This window comes from Melanotaenia boesemani, chromosome 11 (genome assembly GCF_017639745.1).
Source record: "Melanotaenia boesemani isolate fMelBoe1 chromosome 11, fMelBoe1.pri, whole genome shotgun sequence".
Taxonomy (NCBI): domain Eukaryota; kingdom Metazoa; phylum Chordata; class Actinopteri; order Atheriniformes; family Melanotaeniidae; genus Melanotaenia; species Melanotaenia boesemani.
The window spans coordinates 37352686-37373440 of record NC_055692.1 but is presented as its reverse complement, the minus strand read 5'-3'; the positions used below and the strand labels follow the sequence as shown (position 1 = coordinate 37373440).

At 47.2% G+C, this 20755-nt stretch overlaps 1 protein-coding gene across 5 annotated transcripts in view; it reads left to right on the top strand.

The window, feature by feature from the left end:
- The window catches only part of LOC121649368 (bromodomain-containing protein 3-like), a 29168-nt gene that overhangs the window by 5262 nt on the left and 3151 nt on the right, over positions 1 to 20755 (top strand). For 4 of the 5 annotated variants that reach the window (XM_042000155.1, XM_042000157.1, XM_042000156.1 and 1 more), the window contains exons 3-11: positions 42 to 153; positions 8970 to 9107; positions 12293 to 12437; positions 12516 to 12685; positions 12765 to 13160; positions 18638 to 18766; positions 18842 to 19048; positions 19216 to 19448; positions 19530 to 19828. In XM_042000155.1, coding sequence (XP_041856089.1) covers positions 42 to 153; positions 8970 to 9107; positions 12293 to 12437; positions 12516 to 12685; positions 12765 to 13160; positions 18638 to 18766; positions 18842 to 19048; positions 19216 to 19448; positions 19530 to 19828 — 1829 coding nt within the window. The remainder of the gene's footprint in view (positions 1 to 41; positions 154 to 8969; positions 9108 to 12292; positions 12438 to 12515; positions 12686 to 12764; positions 13161 to 18637; positions 18767 to 18841; positions 19049 to 19215; positions 19449 to 19529; positions 19829 to 20755) is intronic. The other variant, XM_042000154.1, reaches the window with a different exon arrangement.

Genomic DNA, 20755 nt, shown 5'->3' with positions numbered 1-20755 from the left:
GTGTGTGTGTGTGTGTGTTAAAGTGTGTGTTTGTGTTTCAGAAAGACCAACCAGCTGCAGTACATGCAGAATGTGGTGGTGAAGACTCTGTGGAAGCATCAGTTCGCCTGGCCCTTCTACCAGCCCGTGGACGCCATCAAGCTGTGTCTGTGGGTACGTCAGCTTCGACCAGTGTTCAGCAACCATGACCGTGTTTAGGCTGGTCTGCAGAACAGCTCCATATCAGGGCTCTTCTAGCTCCAGGAAGGGCAGTTCCAGCATCTAGGCCACATCAGCTCAGGTCCTGTTTATTCCACCCATATGTCTACAGCTAAACTCTGCAGGTAGCAGAACGGGCTTGCTCCCAACATGGCACTAGTAATGAGGAACTGGTTCAGTTTTACCACCTCAGACTCTGAACAGGTAACCACACCTTGCAGAATTCCTTTAAACCAGCGTTTGTTTGAGCCAGTTCACTGAACCCGGTCACTAAGCCTGGTCACTGAACCCGGTCACTGAGCCGGTTCACTGAACCCGGTCACTGAACCCGGTCACTAAGCCTGGTCACTGAACCCGGTCACTGAGCCGGTTCACTTAGCCGGTTCACTGAGCCCACTCACTGAACCCGGTCACTGAACCCGGTCACTGAGCCAACAAAAATCATAACATAACTGAATAATTACCTCTCTCCTTAACCGCAGTCGCTCTTTCTGCGCGTGATAATCTTATGTTCATAGACAGCCATGAACAGATGACTGGTCCATCTGTGAGGGTCGAGGCCAGTTTGGAAGGACCAGAGCAGGACAGTAAACTCCATGTTAATCTGTGCCCGATGCCTCCCCCTTCCTTCTCCTCAAGGTGGCGTATTCAGTTGCGTTTTAGATGACGTAATGATGCTACAGTGGCCGACAGAAAACACGCTGCAAATACAGAAACTTGCTGCTTAAACAAAAACAACTGCAAGAAGAAAACGCTGCAAAGTCACTGACACAACAGAAGTCTCCAGGTTTCTAGGGCCCGCGATACGTTTCCACCCAGGAGACAGACAACGGTGAGAACAGAACTGGTGGGAAGTTTGAGCAGAGCGCAGGGAGAGATACTACTTTACCAAAAGTTTCTACTATGCTTACGTCAGTAACTTTAAACATATAATCTTTTTCTAATATTGTACAAGATTGAGGCCAAATGTATGACAAAAAGGCAGATAAAAATACATACCTTGATGTAGTTTGTCAGTGAATTTGCAGCGTTTTCTTCTTGCAGTTTTCATTTATGCAGTGCGTTCCTGTATTTGCAGTGCGTTTCTGTATTTGCGGCGTGTTCTTGTATTTGCTGCGTGTTCTTCTATTTGCGGCGTGTTCCTGTATTTGCGGCGTGTTCTTCTATTTGTGGCGCGTTCCTGTATTTGCGGCGTGTTTCTGTATTTGCGGTGTGTTCCTGTATTTGCGGCGTGTTCTTCTATTTGTGGCGCGTTCCTGTATTTGCGGCGTGATCCTGTATTTGTGGCGTGTTCCAGTATTTGCGGCGTGTTCCTGTATTTGCGGCGTGATCCTGTATTTGCGGCGTGTTCTTGTATTTGCGGCGTGTTCTTGTATTTGCGGCGTGTTCTTGTATTTGCGGCGTGTTCTTGTATTTGCGGCGTGTTCTTGTATTTGTGGCGTGTTCCTGTGTTTGCGGCGTGATCCTGTATTTGCGGCGTGTTCTTGTATTTGCGGCGTGTTCTTGTATTTGTGGCGTATTCTTCTATTTGCAGCGTGTTTCTGTTTTTGCTGCGTGTTCCTGTATTTGCACCGTGTTTCTGTATTTGCGGCGTGTTCTTGTATTTGCGGCGTGTTTCTGTGTTTGCGGCGTGTTCTTGTATTTGCGGCGTGTTTCTGTTTTTGCGGCGTGTTCTTGTATTTGCAGCGTGTTCTTATATTTGCGGCGTGTTCTTATATTTGCAGCGTGTTTCTGTATTTGCGGCGTGTTTCTGTATTTGCGGCATGTGTCTTTTTTTGCGGCGTGTTCTTGTATTTGCGGCGTGTTCTTGTATTTGCGGCATGTTTCTGTTTTTGCGGCGTGTTCTTGTATTTGCAGCGTGTTCTTATATTTGCGGCGTGTTCTTATATTTGCAGCGTGTTTCTGTTTTTGTGGCGTGTTCTTGTATTTGCAGCGTGTTCTTGTATTTGCGGCGTGTTCCTGTATTTGCGGCGTGTTCTTGTATTTGCGGCGTGTTCCTGTATTTGCGGCGTGTTTCTGTATTTGCAGCGTGTTTCTGTTTTTGCGGCGTGTTCTTGTATTTGAAGCGTGTTCTTGTATTTGCGGCGTGTTCTTGTATTTGCGGCGTGTTCTTGTATTTGCGGCGTGTTCTTGTATTTGCGGCATGTTTCTGTATTTGCGGCGTGTTTCTGTATTTGTGGCGTGTTTCTGTATTTGCGGCGTGTTCTTGTATTTGCGGCATGTTTATGTTTTTGCGGCGTGTTCTTGTATTTGCGGCGTGTTTCTGTATTTGCAGCGTGTTTCTGTTTTTGCGGCGTGTTCTTGTATTTGAAGCGTGTTCTTGTATTTGCGGCGTGTTCTTGTATTTGCGGCGTGTTCTTGTATTTGCAGCATGTTCTTGTATTTGCGGCATGTTTCTGTATTTGCGGCGTGTTTCTGTATTTGTGGCGTGTTTCTGTATTTGCGGCGTGTTCTTGTATTTGCGGCATGTTTATGTTTTTGCGGCGTGTTCTTGTATTTGCGGCGTGTTTCTGTATTTGCAGCGTGTTTCTGTTTTTGCGGCGTGTTCTTGTATTTGAAGCGTGTTCTTGTATTTGCGGCGTGTTCTTGTATTTGCGGCGTGTTCTTGTATTTGCAGCATGTTCTTGTATTTGCGGCATGTTTCTGTATTTGCGGCGTGTTTCTGTATTTGTGGCGTGTTTCTGTATTTGCGGCGTGTTCTTGTATTTGCGGCATGTTTATGTTTTTGCGGCGTGTTCTTGTATTTGCGGCGTGTTTCTGTATTTGCAGCGTGTTTCTGTTTTTGCGGCATGTTTATGTTTTTGCGGCGTGTTCTTGTATTTGCGGCGTGTTTCTGTATTTGCAGCGTGTTTCTGTTTTTGCGGCGTGTTCTTGTATTTGCAGCGTGTTCTTGTATTTGCGGCGTGTTTCTGTATTTGCAGCGTGTTTCTGTTTTTGCGGCGTGTTCTTGTATTTGCAGCGTGTTCTTGTATTTGCGGCGTGTTTCTGTATTTGCAGCGTGTTTCTGTTTTTGCGGCGTGTTCTTGTATTTTAAGCGTGTTCCTGTATTTGTGGCGTGTTCCTATATTTGCAGCGTGTTCCAGTATTTGCACCGTGTTTCTGCATTTGTGCCGTATTCTTGTATTTGCGGCATGTTTCTGTATTTGCGGCGTGTTTCTGTATTTGTGGCGTGTTTCTGTATTTGCGGCGTGTTCTTGTATTTGCGGCGTGTTCTTGTATTTGCGGCATGTTTCTGTTTTTGCGGCGTGTTCTTGTATTTGCGGCGTGTTTCTGTATTTGCAGCGTGTTTCTGTATTTGCGGCGTGTTATTGTATTTGTGGCGTGTTCCTGTATTTGTGGCGTGTTTCTATATTTGCTGCGTGTTCCAGTATTTGCACCGTGTTTCTGTATTTGTGCCGTATTCTTGTATTTGCGGCATGTTTCTGTATTTGCGGCGTGTTTCTGTATTTGCACCGTGTTTCTGTATTTGTGGCGTGTTTCTGTATTTGCGGCGTGTTCTTGTATTTGCGGCGTGTTCTTGTATTTGCGGCATGTTTCTGTTTTTGCGGCGTGTTCTTGTATTTGCGGCGTGTTTCTGTATTTGCAGCGTGTTTCTGTATTTGCGGCGTGTTCTTGTATTTGTGGCGTGTTCCTGTATTTGTGGCGTGTTCCTATATTTGCAGCGTGTTCCAGTATTTGCACCGTGTTTCTGTATTTGTGCCGTATTCTTGTATTTGCGGCATGTTTCTGTATTTGCGGCGTGTTTCTGTATTTGCGGCGTGTTTCTGTATTTGCGGCGTGTTTCTGTATTTGCGGCGTGTTTCTGTATTTGTGGCGTGTTTCTGTATTTGCGGCGTGTTCTTGTATTTGCGGCGTGTTCTTGTATTTGCGGCATGTTTCTGTTTTTGCGGCGTGTTCTTGTATTTGCGGCGTGTTTCTGTATTTGCAGCGTGTTTCTGTATTTGCGGCGTGTTCTTGTATTTGTGGCGTGTTCCTGTATTTGTGGCGTGTTCCTATATTTGCAGCGTGTTCCAGTATTTGCACCGTGTTTCTGTATTTGTGCCGTATTCTTGTATTTGCGGCATGTTTCTGTATTTGCGGCGTGTTTCTGTATTTGCGGCGTGTTTCTGTATTTGTGGCGTGTTTCTGTATTTGCGGCGTGTTCTTGTATTTGCGGCGTGTTCTTGTATTTGCGGCATGTTTCTGTTTTTGCGGCGTGTTCTTGTATTTGCGGCGTGTTTCTGTTTTTGCGGCGTGTTCTTGTATTTGCGGCATGTTTCTGTTCTTGCGGCGTGTTCTTGTATTTGCAGCGTGTTTCTGTTTTTGCGGCGTGTTCTTGTATTTGCGGCGTGTGCTTGTATTTGCAGCGTGTTCTTGTATTTGCGGCGTGTTTCTGTATTTGCAGCGTGTTTCTGTATTTGCGGCGTGTTTCTGTATTTGCAGCGTGTTTCTGTTTTTGCGGCGTGTTCTTGTATTTTAAGCGTGTTCTTGTATTTGCGGCGTGTGCTTGTATTTGCAGCGTGTTCTTATATTTGTGGCGTGTTTCTGTATTTGCAGCATGTTTCTGTATTTGCAGCGTGTTCTTGTATTTGCGGCGTGTGCTTGTATTTGCAGCGTGTTTGTTTATTTGCGGCGTGTTCTCGTATTTGCTTCGTGTTTCTTTATTTGCGGCGTGTTCTCGTATTTGCTTCATGTTTCTGTTTTTGCGGCGTGTTTCTGTTTTTGCGGCGTGTTCTTGTATTTGCAGCGTGTTCCTGTATTTGCGGCGTGTTTCTGTATTTGCAGCGTGTTTCTGTTTTTGCGGCGTGTTCTTGTATTTGCAGCGTGTTCTTGTATTTGCGGCGTGTTTCTGTATTTGCAGCGTGTTTCTGTTTTTGCGGCGTGTTCTTGTATTTGAAGCGTGTTCTTGTATTTGCGGCGTGTTCTTGTATTTGAAGCGTGTTTCTTTATTTGCGGCGTGTTCTCGTATTTGCAGCGTGTTTCTTTATTTGCGGCGTGTTCTCGTATTTGCAGCGTGTTCTTGTATTTGCGGCGTGTTCTTGTATTTGCAGCGTGTTCTTGTATTTGCAGCGTGTTTCTTTATTTGCGGCGTGTTCTCGTATTTGCAGCGTGTTCTTGTATTTGCGGCGTGTTCTTGTATTTGCAGCGTGTTCTTGTATTTGCGGCGTGTTCTTGTATTTGCAGCGTGTTCTTGTATTTGCAGCGTGTTTCTTTATTTGCGGCGTGTTCTCGTATTTGCAGCGTGTTCTTGTATTTGCGGCGTGTTCTTGTATTTGCAGCGTGTTCTTGTATTTGCAGCGTGTTTCTTTATTTGCGGCATGTTCTCGTATTTGCAGCGTGTTCTTGTATTTGCAGCGTGTTTTTGTGTTTCCAGCGTGTTTCTGTATTTGCGGCGCGTTCTTATATTTGCAGCTTGTTTCTTTTTTTTTCCTTTTTTTTTTTTTAACCCTGTACTGTCCAGCATCCTAACATACAGAACGGTGGTCTGTGTGCCATATTTTGCTTGACAGATTTGCTCTACCAAGGGAGACATGTTATATACATGGCTGCCCTTGATATTTTTATTATTTTCATTGTAATCTTATTTTCTTTAGTCTTAGATGTCAGTGCCGAACCTGACAGGAAGATAGAGGAAGAGAGAGAGAAAAAAAAGAGAGAAAAGGACAGGATTAAAATGTGGAAATAACAGTTGTCTATGCTGCCCAGAACATATCACAAAAAAAACAATATAAACTACCACAGTACTACATGATACCGAAAGAAAGATAGGATGATGATGATATAAAAAATTACAATAGTCATCAAACGTACCTGCAGATGAACGTACCAACACACAAACATCAGCTACATCTAGTGAGAAGCGGATGGAGAGACGAGCACGTTTGTGAGCATGCACGTATTAACATGCATGTGTGGCCATGCAACAAGGAGGAAATGTGTACCCGCAAGGGGGGCCGCGATCACGCTGCACCCCGAAGCATCAGCGGGGGACGGGGGGAGCCCGAGGCCCCAAAGGCCAAGCAGATCCACAGAGTACCAAGCCCGGGACAGCCAAAGCAGTCAGAGCAGCGGCCCACCCGGACCAGAGCAGAGGGGCCCCCAGACCGGAACCCCCGGCGCGACGGGGCAGGCGCACTGGGCAGCCCAGGGCGATGGTGAGCAGGCCCAGCGGGCGCCGGGTGCTGCGGTGCGGGCCGCACGGAGGGCAGGCACCCCACAGGCCCAAGGGCCACCCTTTCCCCCCAGCAAAGCCCCACCCAGGAACCCGACGGGGCCCGACCGTCCCAGGCAAAACCACCGTGGGCCACGCCTACCCAACACCAAGGCTAGGCACCCCAGAGACAAGAACATGTCCGCAGGTCCCCCTCCCAAAAAAAAAAAAAAAACCCTCTTTACCCCAACCCTTACCCATTCATCCATCCCCCACCCCCCACCCCCACGCCCCCACCAGGGGTAGCCCAGGAAGTCTAGGGCCTGGTGGGCCCCAGACCCGACCCTCTCCACATACACACACCCACACAACCACATACATTCTCCCTGGGGTCTCACCAGCCCCCCGATGCGGCACCGAGGGCAGCCCCCAGGGCAGATGGCGCCCAGTAGCACCCCGCACAGGACTCCAGGCAGGCACCGAACCTCCACCCCCCGCAGCCCCGAGTGCATCCCGGGACACGAGGGCGTAGGAAGACCCCCGCCCCCCTGCCCCCCAGCCTGAGTTGTGTGTGCATGAGTATGGGCTATTTATAATGCAATTAAAAACTGGAAGGAGCCAGTGTTCTTGTATTTGCGGCGTGTTCTTGTATTTGCGGCGTGTTCTTGTATTTGCGGCGTGTTCTTGTGTTTGCGGCGTGTTCTTGTATTTGCGGCGTGTTCTTGTATTTGCAGCGTGTTCTTGTATTTGCAGCGTGTTCTTGTATTTGCGGCGTGTTCTTGTATTTGCAGCGTGTTCTTGTATTTGCAGCGTGTTCTTGTATTTGCGGCGTGTTCTTGTATTTGCGGCGTGTTCTTGTATTTGCGGCGTGTTCTTGTATTTGCGGCGTGTTTCTGCATTTGCAGCGTGTTTCTGTATTTGCAGCGTGTTTCTGTATTTGCGGCGTGTTTCTGTATTTGCAGCGTGTTTCTGTATTTGCGGCGTGTTTCTGTATTTGCGGCGTGTTTCTGTATTTGGAGCGTGTTTCTGTATTTGCGGCGTGTTCTTGTATTTGCGGCGTGTTCTTGTATTTGCGGCGTGTTCTTGTATTTGCTGCGTGTTCTTGTGTTTGCGGCGTGTTCTTGTATTTGCGGCGTGTTCTTGTATTTGCAGCGTGTTTCTGTATTTGCAGCGTGTTCTTGTGTTTGCGGCGTGTTCTTGTATTTGCGGCGTGTTCTTGTATTTGCGGCGTGTTCTTGTAATTGCTGCGTGTTTCTGTATTTGCAGCGTGTTCTTGTATTTGCGGCGTGTTCTTGTATTTGCAGCGTGTTCTTGTATTTGCAGCGTGTTTCTGTATTTGCAGCGTGTTCTTGTATTTGCAGCGTGTTTCTGTATTTGCAGCGTGTTCTTGTATTTGCGGCGTGTTCTTGTATTTGCGGCGTGTTCTTGTATTTGCGGCGTGTTCTTGTATTTGCGGCATGTTTCTGTATTTGCGGCGTGTTCTTGTATTTGCTGCGTGTTCTTGTGTTTGCGGCGTGTTCTTGTATTTGCGGCGTGTTCTTGTATTTGCAGCATGTTTCTGTATTTGCGGCGTGTTCTTGTATTTGCGGCGTGTTCTTGTATTTGCTGCGTGTTCTTGTGTTTGCGGCGTGTTCTTGTATTTGCGGCGTGTTCTTGTAATTGCTGCGTGTTTCTGTATTTGCGGCGTGTTCTTGTATTTGCGGCGTGTTCTTGTATTTGCAGCGTGTTCTTGTATTTGCAGCATGTTTCTGTATTTGCGGCGTGTTCTTGTATTTGCAGCGTGTTCTTGTATTTGCAGCGTGTTTCTGTATTTGCAGCGTGTTCTTGTGTTTGCGGCGTGTTCTTGTATTTGCGGCGTGTTCTTGTAATTGCTGCGTGTTTCTGTATTTGCAGCGTGTTCTTGTATTTGCGGCGTGTTCTTGTGTTTGCAGCGTGTTCTTGTATTTGCAGCGTGTTTCTGTATTTGCAGCGTGTTCTTGTATTTGCGGCGTGTTCTTGTATTTGCGGCGTGTTCTTGTATTTGCGGCGTGTTCTTGTATTTGCGGCGTGTTCTTGTATTTGCGGCGTGTTCTTGTGTTTGCAGCGTGTTCTTGTATTTGCAGCGTGTTTCTGTATTTGCAGCGTGTTCTTGTATTTGCGGCGTGTTCTTGTATTTGCGGCGTGTTCTTGTATTTGCAGCGTGTTCTTGTATTTGCGGCGTGTTCTTGTATTTGCGGCGTGTTCTTGTATTTGCAGCGTGTTCTTGTATTTGCGGCGTGTTCTTGTATTTGCGGCGTGTTCTTGTATTTGCGGCGTGTTCTTGTATTTGCGGCGTGTTCTTGTATTTGCGGCATGTTCTTGTATTTGCGGCGTGTTCTTGTATTTGCAGCGTGTTCTTGTATTTGCAGCGTGTTCTTGTATTTGCGGCATGTTCTTGTATTTGCAGCGTGTTCTTGTATTTGCAGCGTGTTCTTGTATTTGCAGCGTGTTTCCGTATTTGCGCCGTGTTTCTGTATTTGCATGAAATAAGACGTATGAAAATTCCAGGTTGGATTTTAATCCGTTCAGGCTCAGGTTCTCTAACCCTTGCATGAGTCGCTGCTGTTAACAGTGCGGTGACCAACCTAGCTTTATGTTGAACTAGCTTCACACTTGTTTCCAGGACTACCACAAGGTGATCAAGAACCCAATGGACATGGGAACCATCAAGAAACGCCTGGAGAACAATTATTACTGGAGCGCCAGCGAGGCCATGCAGGACTTCAACACCATGTTCACCAACTGTTACATCTACAACAAGGTACGCACATACTGCTGCAACGTGCACGCTCACAAGTCACTTCCAGTTGTAATGAGTTATCTGCCGTCTTCTCTAAACCAGCACTGCAGTTTATAGCTTTTCCTTTACTTAATGTAAAGAGGAGGGATGTTCCACTCCGATCTCTAGGGTTTAGGTATCTGCCGATACAGAGTACTGATCCGATACCTGTTATTTTATTAAGAGGTTTATTAAATTCTTATTTTAAGTAAATTATGTTTAATTATAGACTTTCATATTCAATATTTTTGGCATTGTCATATAATGGCCTAGCATAGGTTACACTATAAAACATCAATTAATACATGAAAACAATGATTGCCGTAGAATTTTTAAATAAACTCAAACCAAAGAATTTAAAAAAAAATGTCCTGGAATTTGCCTTAGTGAAGGTTTTCTACGTAGGACAGAAGCTGCTCATCCAGGGCAATCTGTTTGGTTCTGGCTTTCTGGATTTCTCATGTTTTTAAAAGCAGTTTCCATTGTTTATTGTTGCTGTGGTTGTGCTTTTCCTTGAGGAAACAAGCTCCTCTAGCGTTTTATCGTGATGGCAACCCAGATGCTTTATAAGGTTGCTGCTGTTAAACATTTGGAGACGTCAGCTCACCGTATGAAGCATGTTGCTGTTCTGCTAGTGAAATCTTCTAACGACTAATAACATAACGCTAATGCTGTTAGCACTACAGTAACTTTCATGCAGCTGTTTCTCCAGATGGTGGGGGAGGATGCTGGTCAGGCCTGGCAGACCCAAGCTTGTTGTAAGGGTCTGCTGGGAACGTCTGGCAGAAGTCCCCTGTCAGAAAGAGTTTTAACTCCCATCTCCGGCAGAGCTTCAACCATGTCCCGGGTGAGGCGGGGGACATTGAGTCCAAGTGGGCTGTGTTCCGTGCCTCTACAGTGTGTGCAGAATTATTAGGCAAGTTGTATTTTTGAGGATTAATTTTATTATAGAACAACAACTATGTTCGCAATGAACACAAAAGACTCATAAATATCAAAGCTGAATATTTTTGGAAGTTGGAGTGGGGCTTTTTTAGTTTTAGTATCTTAGGAGGATATCTGTGTGTGTAGGTGACTATTACTGTGCATAATTATTAGGCAACTTAACAAAAACCAAATATATACCCATTTCACTTATTTATTTTCACCAGGGAAACCAATATAACAACTCAAAATTTACAAATATACATTTCTGGCATTCAAAAACAAAACAAAAACAAATCAGTGACCAGTATAACCACCTTTCTTTGCGAGGACACTCAAAAGCCTGCCATCCATAGATTCTGTCAGTGTCTTGATCTGTTCACGATCAACATTGCGTGCAGTAGCAACCACAGCCTCCCAGACCCTGTTCAGAGAGGTGTACTGTTTTCCCTCCCTGTAGATCTCACATTTGATGAGGGACCACAGGTTCTCTATGGGGTTAAGATCAGGTGAACAAGGAGGCCATGTCATTATTTTTTCTTCTTTTAGACCTTTTCTGGCCAGCCACGCAGTGGAGTACTTGGATGCGTGTGATGGAGCATTGTCCTGCATGAAAATCATGTTTTTCTTGAACGATGCTGACTTCTTCCTGTACCACTGCTTGAAGAAGGTGTCTTCCAGAAACTGGCAGTAGGACTGGGAGTTGAGCTTGACTCCATCCTCAACCCGAAAAGGTCCCACAAGCTCATCTGGCCCATCAAGACTCACTCTCATTTCATCAGTCCATAAAACCTTAGAAAAATCAGTCTTATGATATTTCTTGGCCCAGTCTTGACGTTTTATCTTGTGTGTCTTGTTCAGTGGTGGTCGTTTTTCAGCCTTCCTTACCTTGGCCTTGTCCCTGAGTATTGCACACCTTGTGCTTCTTGGCACTCCAGTGATGTTGCAGCTCTGAAATATGGCTAAACTGGTGGCCAATGGCATCTTGGCAGCTTCACGCTTGATTTTCCTCAGTTCATGGGCAGTTATTTTGCGCCTTGTTTTTTAACACGCTCCTTGCGACCCTGTTGACTATTTTGAATGAAACGCTTGATTGTTCGATGATCACGCCTCAAAAGCTTGGCAATTTTAAGAGTGCTGCATCCCTCTGCAAGACATCTCACTATTTTTGACTTTTCGGAGTCCGTCAAATCTCTCTTCGGACCCATTTTGCCAAAGGAATGGAAGTTGCCTAATAATTATGCACACCTGATATAGGGTGTTAATGTCATTAGACCACACCCCTTCTCATTACAGAGCTGCACATCACCTGATATGCTTAATTGGTAGTAGGCTTTCAAAATACTCATTTGCCTAATAATTCTGCACACACTGTATTGTCGAGGCGGCCAGCTGTGGCCGTAAGGTCGTCGATGCCTGTCGTGGTGGTAACCCCCGAACTCGTTGGTGGACACCAGCAGTAAGGGATGCCGTCAAGCTGAAGAAGGAGTCCTATCGGGCATTTTTGGCCTGTGGGACTCCAGAGGCAGCTGATGGGTATCGGTAGACTAAGCGGAGCGCAGCTTTGGCGGTTGCTAAGGCAAAAACTCGGGCATTGGAAGGAGTTTGGAGAGGCCATGGAGAATGACTTCCAGACGGCTTCGAGGAGATTCTGGTCCACCATCCGGCGGCTCAGGAGGGGAAAGCAGTGCTCCGTCAACACTGTGTACAGTGGGGATGGGGGACTGCTGACCTCGACTCGGGACGTTGTGAGGCGGTGGAGGGAATACTTCGAAGACCTTCTCAATCCCACCAACACGTCTTCTGATGAGGAAGCAGAGTCTGGGTTAGCTGGTGCTGGCTCCCCTTTCTCTGGAGCTGAGCTGGTTAAAAGGCTCCTTGGTGGCAGGGCCCGGGGGATGGATGAGGTCTGCCCAGAGTTCCTTAAGGCTCTGGATGCTGTAGGGCTGTCTTGGCTGACACGCCTCTGTAGCATCGCATGGACATCGGGGACAGTTCCCCTGGACTGGCAGACTGGGGTGGTGGTCCCCCTCTTCAAAAAGGGGGACCGGAGGGTGTGCTCCAACTACGGTGGGATCACACTCCTCAGCCTCCCTGGTAAGGTCTATTCAGGGGTGCTGGAGAGGAGGGTTGCTGCACATGCGATGAGTCCGAGTCCCAGACCTGATTCCTCACCTCTGGTGCATGCTGAGGCTGAGCATACTTCATTAGCGATGTAATGATGTTTGTATGTGTACGTGCAGCCCACAGATGACATCGTTCTGATGGCTCAGGCCCTAGAGAAGATCTTCCTGCAGAAGGTGGCTCAGATGCCGCAGGAGGAGGTGGCTCTGCTGCCTCCGGCTCCCAAAGGCAAAAACAAGAGCAAGCAGCCGGCGGCGACCACAGGTGAGCCACATGCACACGCTCACGTACATGCTCATGCACACGCTGCAGGACTGACTTGACTCTGTATATATTCCTCAGTGAGTCAGCAGGCGGAGTCTTCAGCCTCCCCTCCCACCTCCTACCCCTCACCCTCCCCTTCTCAGACACCTGTTATCTCGACCACACCCACCCCTGTCCAGGCCACGCCCCCTGTCACTGCGCCACAGCCTCCGACAACCATGATGCCATCTGCGCAGCCTGTTGTCAAGGTAATGACATCGTGTGATTTGATGCTGCAGATGTTTCTGTGCAGCTGTCTGTCTTTACACCTGTTCTTGTTCCTAACAGAAGAAAGGTGTGAAGAGGAAAGCTGACACCACCACCCCCACCACGTCGGCCATCTGTGCCGGGCGAGCCGACTCCCCGTCCGCTCAGGACACCAAACCACCCAAACTTGCTTCCTCCCGCCGCGAAGCCGCCGCCCGTCCCGCTAAAACCCGGCGGGAGACGGTCGAGGAGGTAGTGGGGGGCGAGGTGGGAGGCGGGGCCCTGGGTGCAGGGGGGAGGAAGGGCGGTAAGCTGGGGGAGCAGATGAAACACTGCGACGCAATCCTGAAAGAGATGCTTTCCAAGAAGCATGCCGCCTACGCCTGGCCCTTCTACAAGCCGGTGGACGCTGAGGCGCTTGAGCTGCACGACTATCACGACATCATCAAACACCCCATGGACCTCAGCACTGTCCGGGTATGATGCCAACACGACATCACACCTTTAAAAATCACTTCCAACACCAGCAAACGTGTGGAGCTGCGTAAAACGTTTTAAGATATGTAAAACAATACAGGAAGACATCTGATCTGCAAGCACAAATTAAAAATGAATGCTGTCTCTAATTTAAACGAGGGTGTGATGGTCGAGTTAGCAGTAGTGGACACCATCTTCCTCTCCGGGATTTGAGTTACCCCCAGTTTCCACTGGGTGTGCGTGCGCCGCGTTACAGCTGTGCTGCAGCTGTTTGCAGCCGCTTTAGTCGACGGTTTGATTCCCACTGGGAGCCGCGGTGCGTCCCAGAAGCGCCTTGTTGCGGCTCTTCGCTAAACATACACACTGAGTCTATTTGTGATGGATCACTCGTCCAGAACGCGTCAAGCTCAGCAGTTCAGATAGGACCAGGCAGGAAATCAGACACGGGAACAGTGTAGAAGCTTCCAGTAATATTCAAAATAAAAGCCCTGTGTTTTTCTTCATCATCATGGACGACGAGACGTTTATTCTGGAGTGGAGAATCACAAGATTCTCTTATGGTGTGGTGATCTCTGGGCGCTCCGCACCTGACACGCTCCTGGTGTGGATTGACGCACCACATAGGTCGGAGCGAAACTGCGGCGCAGCTGGTGGAAGTGAGACATAAACTAATTCTGATTGGTTCTGTGATAAAATGTCAGACAAAAACTGGCCTGTATTTTCAGACCTGCAGTATGAACCATACTCGTAGATTTGATTTGTAGCTGTAGTAGGAGTGGGCCAACTCACTATTTAATCTGTTATCGCGGTGGGACACGTCCCAGTTACGATTCATAAATGTTCAAAATCGGTTATTTTTCAGAGTAAATAAATGACAGGAACACAGCTGCAAAGTGTGGCAGGAACATTAAAGTCTTCCAGCTGATGAAAGCCCCAAAATCTACTTCTAAAAAATTAGATTATAACATTAAATCAATAAAAAGGAAACTGGATCCAGAACTGTGATCGTGTGAAGACTCTAGTCCTGCGTATGAACCCAGGTCTCGGTCTAGTCCTGTGTATGAACCCAGGTCTCGGTCTAGTCCTGCGTATGAACCCAGGTCTCGGTCTAGTCCTGCGTATGAACCCAAGTCTCGGTCTAGTCCTGCTTATGAACCCAAGTCTCGGTCTAGTCCTGCGTATGAACCCAGGTCTGGGTCTAGTCCTGCGTATGAACCCAAGTCTCGGTCTAGTCCTGCTTATGAACCCAAGTCTCGGTCTAGTCCTGCTTATGAACCCAAGTCTCGGTCTAGTCCTGCGTATGAACCCAAGTCTCGGTCTAGTCCTGCTTATGAACCCAAGTCTCGGTCTAGTCCTGCGTATGAACCCAGGTCTGGGTCTAGTCCTGCATATGAACCCAAGTCTCGGTCTAGTCCTGCGTATGAACCCAGGTCTGGGTCTAGTCCTGCTTATGAACCCAAGTCTCGGTCTAGTCCTGCGTATGAACCCAGGTCTGGGTCTAGTCCTGCATATGAACCCAAGTCTCGGTCTAGTCCTGCTTATGAACCCAAGTCACGGTCTAGTCCTGCTTATGAACCCAAGTCTCGGTCTAGTCCTGCGTATGAACCCAGGTCTCGGTCTAGTCTAGTCCTGCGTATGAACCCAGGTCTCGGTCTAGTCCTGCGTATGAACCCAGGTCTCGGTCTAGTCCTGCGTATGAACCCAGGTCTCGGTCTAGTCCTTCTGCATGGACTCCTGCCTCCATGCGGTGTGGATGTTACCAGCCTGTGGTCCTGCTGGGTGGAATGAAGACCAGGATGCCTTAGGTCTCCTGCATCGCTCCGTCTCATGTGTCTTATCTTTCTCTTGGCAACGTCCTGCTGCAAAATAAACTCCACAAAGGAAGCATGAAGACTTCTAAGACCTCCTGGTAGAGGCTGCGTGGACTCTGGACTTAATAAAGCCCGGTGGACCAGCACCAGAGGACATGGCTCCCACATCACCACCACTGTGGAAACTTCATGCTGCACTTTAAGGGTCTTGGATTGTTGCCTTTCCAGTCTTCCTCCAGACTCTGGGACCTGGATTTCCAAATGAGATGCAGGACTAGCTCATCAGAAAAGACCCCTTTGGACCGCTGCTCACAGACCAGGTCCTGGTTTCTTTAGTCCAGGTGAGACGCTGCTGACGTTGTGTTGAGGAGCAGCTGGACTAGAGGACTAAGATATGGAGTCCAGGTCCAGGATCCGTCTGTGTGGTGGCTCTGGAAGCTCTAACTCCAGCCTCAGTCCAGTCCTGGTGAAGCTTTTCCTGACCGTCCTCTCCAGCTGCTTCATCCTGCTGCTTGTTCCAGCTTTTCCTTCCTCTCAGCTTCTTCTTGATGAGCTTTGATGCAGCACTTTGATCATCCAGCTTCTTCTGCAGCCGCCTGCTGAGGCTTTTCCTCCTGGTGGAGGGAGGTGATGGTTTCTGTCCAGCTGTCAGGTCAGCAACCTTCCCCATGATGCTGGACTCTACTGGAACAGACTGAGACCATCTAGATGCTCAGGAGGCCTCTGCTGGTGTTTGGATGGATCAGCTGATCAGAGCGGCTCTTAGAGGCTGCAACACTGAACCTTTTCACTATGTTCTCATTTCTGAGATTATGATTTCTGAGTTTTTATCAGCTGTAGCCATAATCATCAACATTATAACAAATAAATGCTGGAAATATCTCACTGTAGAGTCTATATATTAGTTTACCTTTTTAAGTTGAATTAGTAAAATAAGTTTTGGGCGATATTCTAATTTTTTAATTTTAACCTGCATTTATTAGTCTTCCCTCCCCCACCCTCCCATGTCCCTTGGGTAGGGTGGGTGTTCCTCTCCAGCTCAGGCCCTCTACCAGAGTCCTGAGAGCTTGAGGGTCCTCCAGTATCTTAGCTGTTCCTAGGACTGCTCTCTCCTGAATGGAGATGTCTGATGGTTCTCCAGGTATTTGTTAGAGCCACTTCTCCAGTGTGGGGGACACACTGGAGACCTGGGTCCTGCCTGGTGTGGTGGATCTGGGGTCCTGCCTGGTGTGGTGGATCTGGGGTCCTGCCTGGTGTGGTAGATCTGGGGTCCTGCTTGGTGTGGTGGAACTGGGGTCCTGCTTGGTGTGGTAGATCTGGGGTCATGCCTGGTGTGGTGGATCTGGGGTCCTGCCTGGTGTGGTGGATCTATGGTCCTGCTTGGTATGGTAGATCTGGGGTCCTGCCTGGTGTGGTGGATCTGGGGTCCTGCCTGGTGTGGTGGATCTGGGGTCCCGCCTGGTGTGGTGGATCCGGGGTCCTGCCTGGTGTGGTGGATCTGGGCCTCCATTGTCCTGGTACTCAAGGCTTGCTCCTGTGCTGCTATGATTAGTACCTCTGTGCTGTCCTTCAGTCCAGCCCTCAGCCATCCTCCACTTCAGCTCTCTGTCGGTGGTTCATCCCATGCAGGGCTTGCCCTCCATGATGGTTCCTCCATTTCATTCTCCTCCAGGTTCTGTTGCCTGAGACTTTCACTCAGTGCTTCATCCGTTGCGGCCATCTTCCTGATGTGTTCATGGAGCCTGGATGGTTCATTTTGGATAGTAGCCCTGATGCTCACTAGTCCTCAGCCTCCTTCTTTGCCCTTAGTGTGGAGCCTCTGGACACTGGATTTGGGGTGGAACCCTCCATGCATGGCGAACAACTTCTGTATTTGAACATCTGTGTTCTGAACTTCTTCCATTGACCAGCCTGTCATCCCAGCAGGGTAATTTTCAAAATAAAAGCCCAGTGCAGATCTGCACTGCTGAACCAGGTAAACATTACATCATTAACCGATCAAGGTGTCTCAAGGTTGTTTTTCATCATGGATGGCGAGATGTTTATCCTTGAAGTGGAGAATCACATGATTTTCTGTGATTTCGTGATCTCTGGGATCTGTGGATCACACACACACACATAGACCCATCTCAACAAGACTTAGGGTAAAACAAATAAACTGTCTCCTCCTCATTAGAGCTGCGTTAAAAAATTGATTGATTTTAATTGATTCAAATGAAATAAATCCAGTATCGATTCACAAAACTTGGAGGTAATTTTTTTAAAAAATGTCATTTCCTGTAGCATGACCCTACTCTTGCATGACGTATCAAGGATTGGTGAGATCTTAGTGTATGTACACACACACCTGGTTTCCTGTGTCGCCTCCGTCCAATCAGCTTCTCTTGCCGAGATGATGTCACATTCAGATTTTTTCATACACCAGTGTGGATTACATTCTCCTGTAAAATATTTAGCAGCGAATTTCCGCTCATATAAGCAGCTAATGCTAACAGGTGGCGTCGCATTCCACAGCAGGTTTCCACGTCGTCCTTTAATCAAACAGGAAACAGTCTGATGCTGTTTATCTGGTTTCCATGATAATGTGTCATAGCTGTCCATGGAGGTGAGAACACACACACATGTGAGTGCACACAGGTTTCTATCAGAGGACAGAGTGCCCGTGTTAGAAAACACATCAACCAGCTGGAAATCAGACAGACAGGAGTTTCCTAGCTTCTCTCAGCAGGTGGAGATGGAAGCATCTCGCTCCAGGAGGAGCAGATGTTTCCACCACAGCGTCTGTGGCTGGGGGTCTGGGAAACGCCGGATTGTTCTGGTGTTTCAGAGATGATTACTGATTATTACAGTAATCTGATTACTCCCAGATAACTGAGTTTGATAAGTTCACTGTGTTTTATAAAAATATTTAACTCTTGTAGGTAGCATTAATTTACTGTCCTGCCAGGTCATAGCGGGACAAAAAAGTCCCCGATTACCTACAAGGGTTAACATTCAAGAAAAATAGTTTGTCTTACATAGTTAGCTGTAGATGAATCCATATTGAATTGAATCAATTTAATCGAAATCTAATCGAAATAGGCTGTTGTGAATCAAATGTGATTCAGGAAATCAGTGACGCCCTACTTCCTCATGTTATAAGACAGCTGAGCTGATGTCCATCTGCCTCACAGATTTCTACCACTAGCTTCACTCAGTACATTGCTGATAACAAAGATCTGTGGTCTGCTGCAAAAGATCAATTCATCATGACAGCTACATCAACAGTGCAGATTTAAAATAAAATCAATTAAAGCTATTTTATTCATACATATTTTTAAAATTAAACTAATTGGCCGATTAATGGGCTATCAGAATTCTTCTGCCACATATTGGAATCGACCTTTAAAATAATCCATATCGGTCGGGTTCCATGGAAAAATATGAACATAAAAAGGAAAATATGTTGCATTTATTGATGGCTTGACATAAACAAAAGGGAGCTGCGATCAGTTTGGTTTCTTGAATTAATGGAAACTGAAAGGATAAACTCGACAAATAGATTCCTGATAATCGTTTAATAATCGAAAGGAAGGACTGAATGGTAATGGAATTGTGAGGTCACTTGTACCTGAACGTTTGAGAACTGCATCTCCGTACCAACACCTGCCGTCTGTCTGTCTACAGAAAAAGATGGACAAAGGCGAGTACGCCGACCCGCAGAGCTTCGCCACTGATGTCCGGTTAATGTTCTCAAACTGTTACAAGTACAACCCTCCAGACCACGAGGTGGTGGCTATGGCCCGCAAGCTGCAGGTATGTCACAGCTGCAGAAAGCCACCTGATCAGGTGCAACGACAAGTCATCACTAACCAACCTGTGTGTCCTCAGGATGTGTTCGAGATGCGTTTCGCTAAGATCCCTGATGAGGGCCTGGAGGTGTCTGTCCCTTCTACAACGCCGCTTGTCAGCAAAAGCACCGCCTCCTCCGACAGCAGCAACAACTCCTCCTCTGATGAATCCTCCGACTCTGAGGAGGAGCGAGCCACGCGATTGGCTGAGCTTCAGGAGCAGGTTGGTGCTGCCGACCAATCACAGGTCAAGAACGTCCTGGTTTTTTCTCTCTTAACATTTCAGTAAATTAAATGAATCAGAATCTTCATATTTGTGTGATTTTAGAAAACGTTAGAAAGTTTGAGCAGATGAAGGCCTGGCTATGTACTGATTATAGGTTGTAGGTATTGATTATTAGTGTATCCCACCAGTTGAAGGCGGTACACGAGCAGCTGGCCGTCCTGTCGCAGGCGCCGGTCAGCAAGCCAAAGAAGAAGAAAGAGAAGAAAGACAAGGAGAAGAAGAAAGAAAAAGACAAGGACAAAGGGAACAAAGCCAAGATGGAAGAAGAGAAGAAGCCGAAGGCCGCTGCCCAACAGCCAAAACCAGCCAATCAGAAGAAGGCGCCAGCCAGGAAAGCTAACAGCACGGTACCGGTCACCAGGTAGAACTTCTCTACACCATTTTCACCTGTTCAGAGGCACGTTAGAGGCTTCCTCCAATCAGAGCGTCTGTCTTCTTCCAGGCAACCTAAGAAAGGTGGTAAGATGGTGGGCGGTGGCTCCACCAACGGAGACGACGGTGAGGAGTCGTCCCTGCCCATGTCCTACGACGAGAAGCGCCAGCTGAGTCTGGACATAAACCGGCTGCCAGGGGAGAAGCTGGGCCGGGTCGTGCACATCATCCAGTCCAGAGAGCCGTCGCTGAGGGACTCCAACCCCGACGAGATTGAGATCGACTTTGAAACCCTCAAACCCTCCACGCTTCGAGAGCTGGAGCGCTATGTCAAGTCCTGCCTGCAGAAGAAGCAGCGGAAATTACTGCGTAAGTGTTGCTAGGAACAGAAGCGGGTCTTCTACGTCTGCATCAGGAAACCAGCTGAGTAACGAATCACTTACCTCAAAGTGTGGGGAGGTGGGTTATGGACATCAACCAGACCGAAACAGACTTTAACACTAGCCCTGGGCTTCCAGTTTTTTCCAATAAGTCTAAAGCCTGGTACACACATAAGGATTTTTTTAATCTTATGAGATGCATTATCTGGTCGAGACCTCATAAGTGAAGATAAAAGTCAGGCATTAAAAAGTGTTGATCGTACTGTATGTGGTGGCTCCGAAAATCTCTGCACAGAACATATCGATGCTGCCCAACAACTCATCTACCATCTAGTCCTCCGAGCAAGACATTTTACGTGACTAAACGTCATCTTAAAAAAGAGAAGAAACATAGCAACAAGCGGGAAAAAATGAAGAAGAAGAAACATAGCAACTGGCAAAAAAACGAAGAAGAAGAAACATAGCCACAACCGTGAAAATAACGAAGAAGAAGCATAGCAAGAAGCAGGAAAAAATGAAGAAGAAACATAGCAACAACCGTGAAAAAAACTAAGAAGAAACATAGCAACAAGCGAGAAAAAATGAAGAAGAAACATAGCAACAACCGGGAAAAAACGAAGAAGAAGAAACATGGCAACAAGCGAGAAAAAATGAAGAAGAAGAAACATAGCAACTGGCAAAAAAACGAAGAAGAAGAAACATAGCAACAACCGTGAAAATAACGAAGAAGAAGCATAGCAAGAAGCAGGAAAAAATGAAGAAGAAACATAGCAACAACCGTGAAAAAAACTAAGAAGAAACATAGCAACAAGCGAGAAAAAATGAAGAAGAAACATAGCAACAACCGGGAAAAAAACGAAGAAGAAGAAACATAGCAACTGGCAAAAAAACGAAGAAGAAGAAACATAGCAACAAC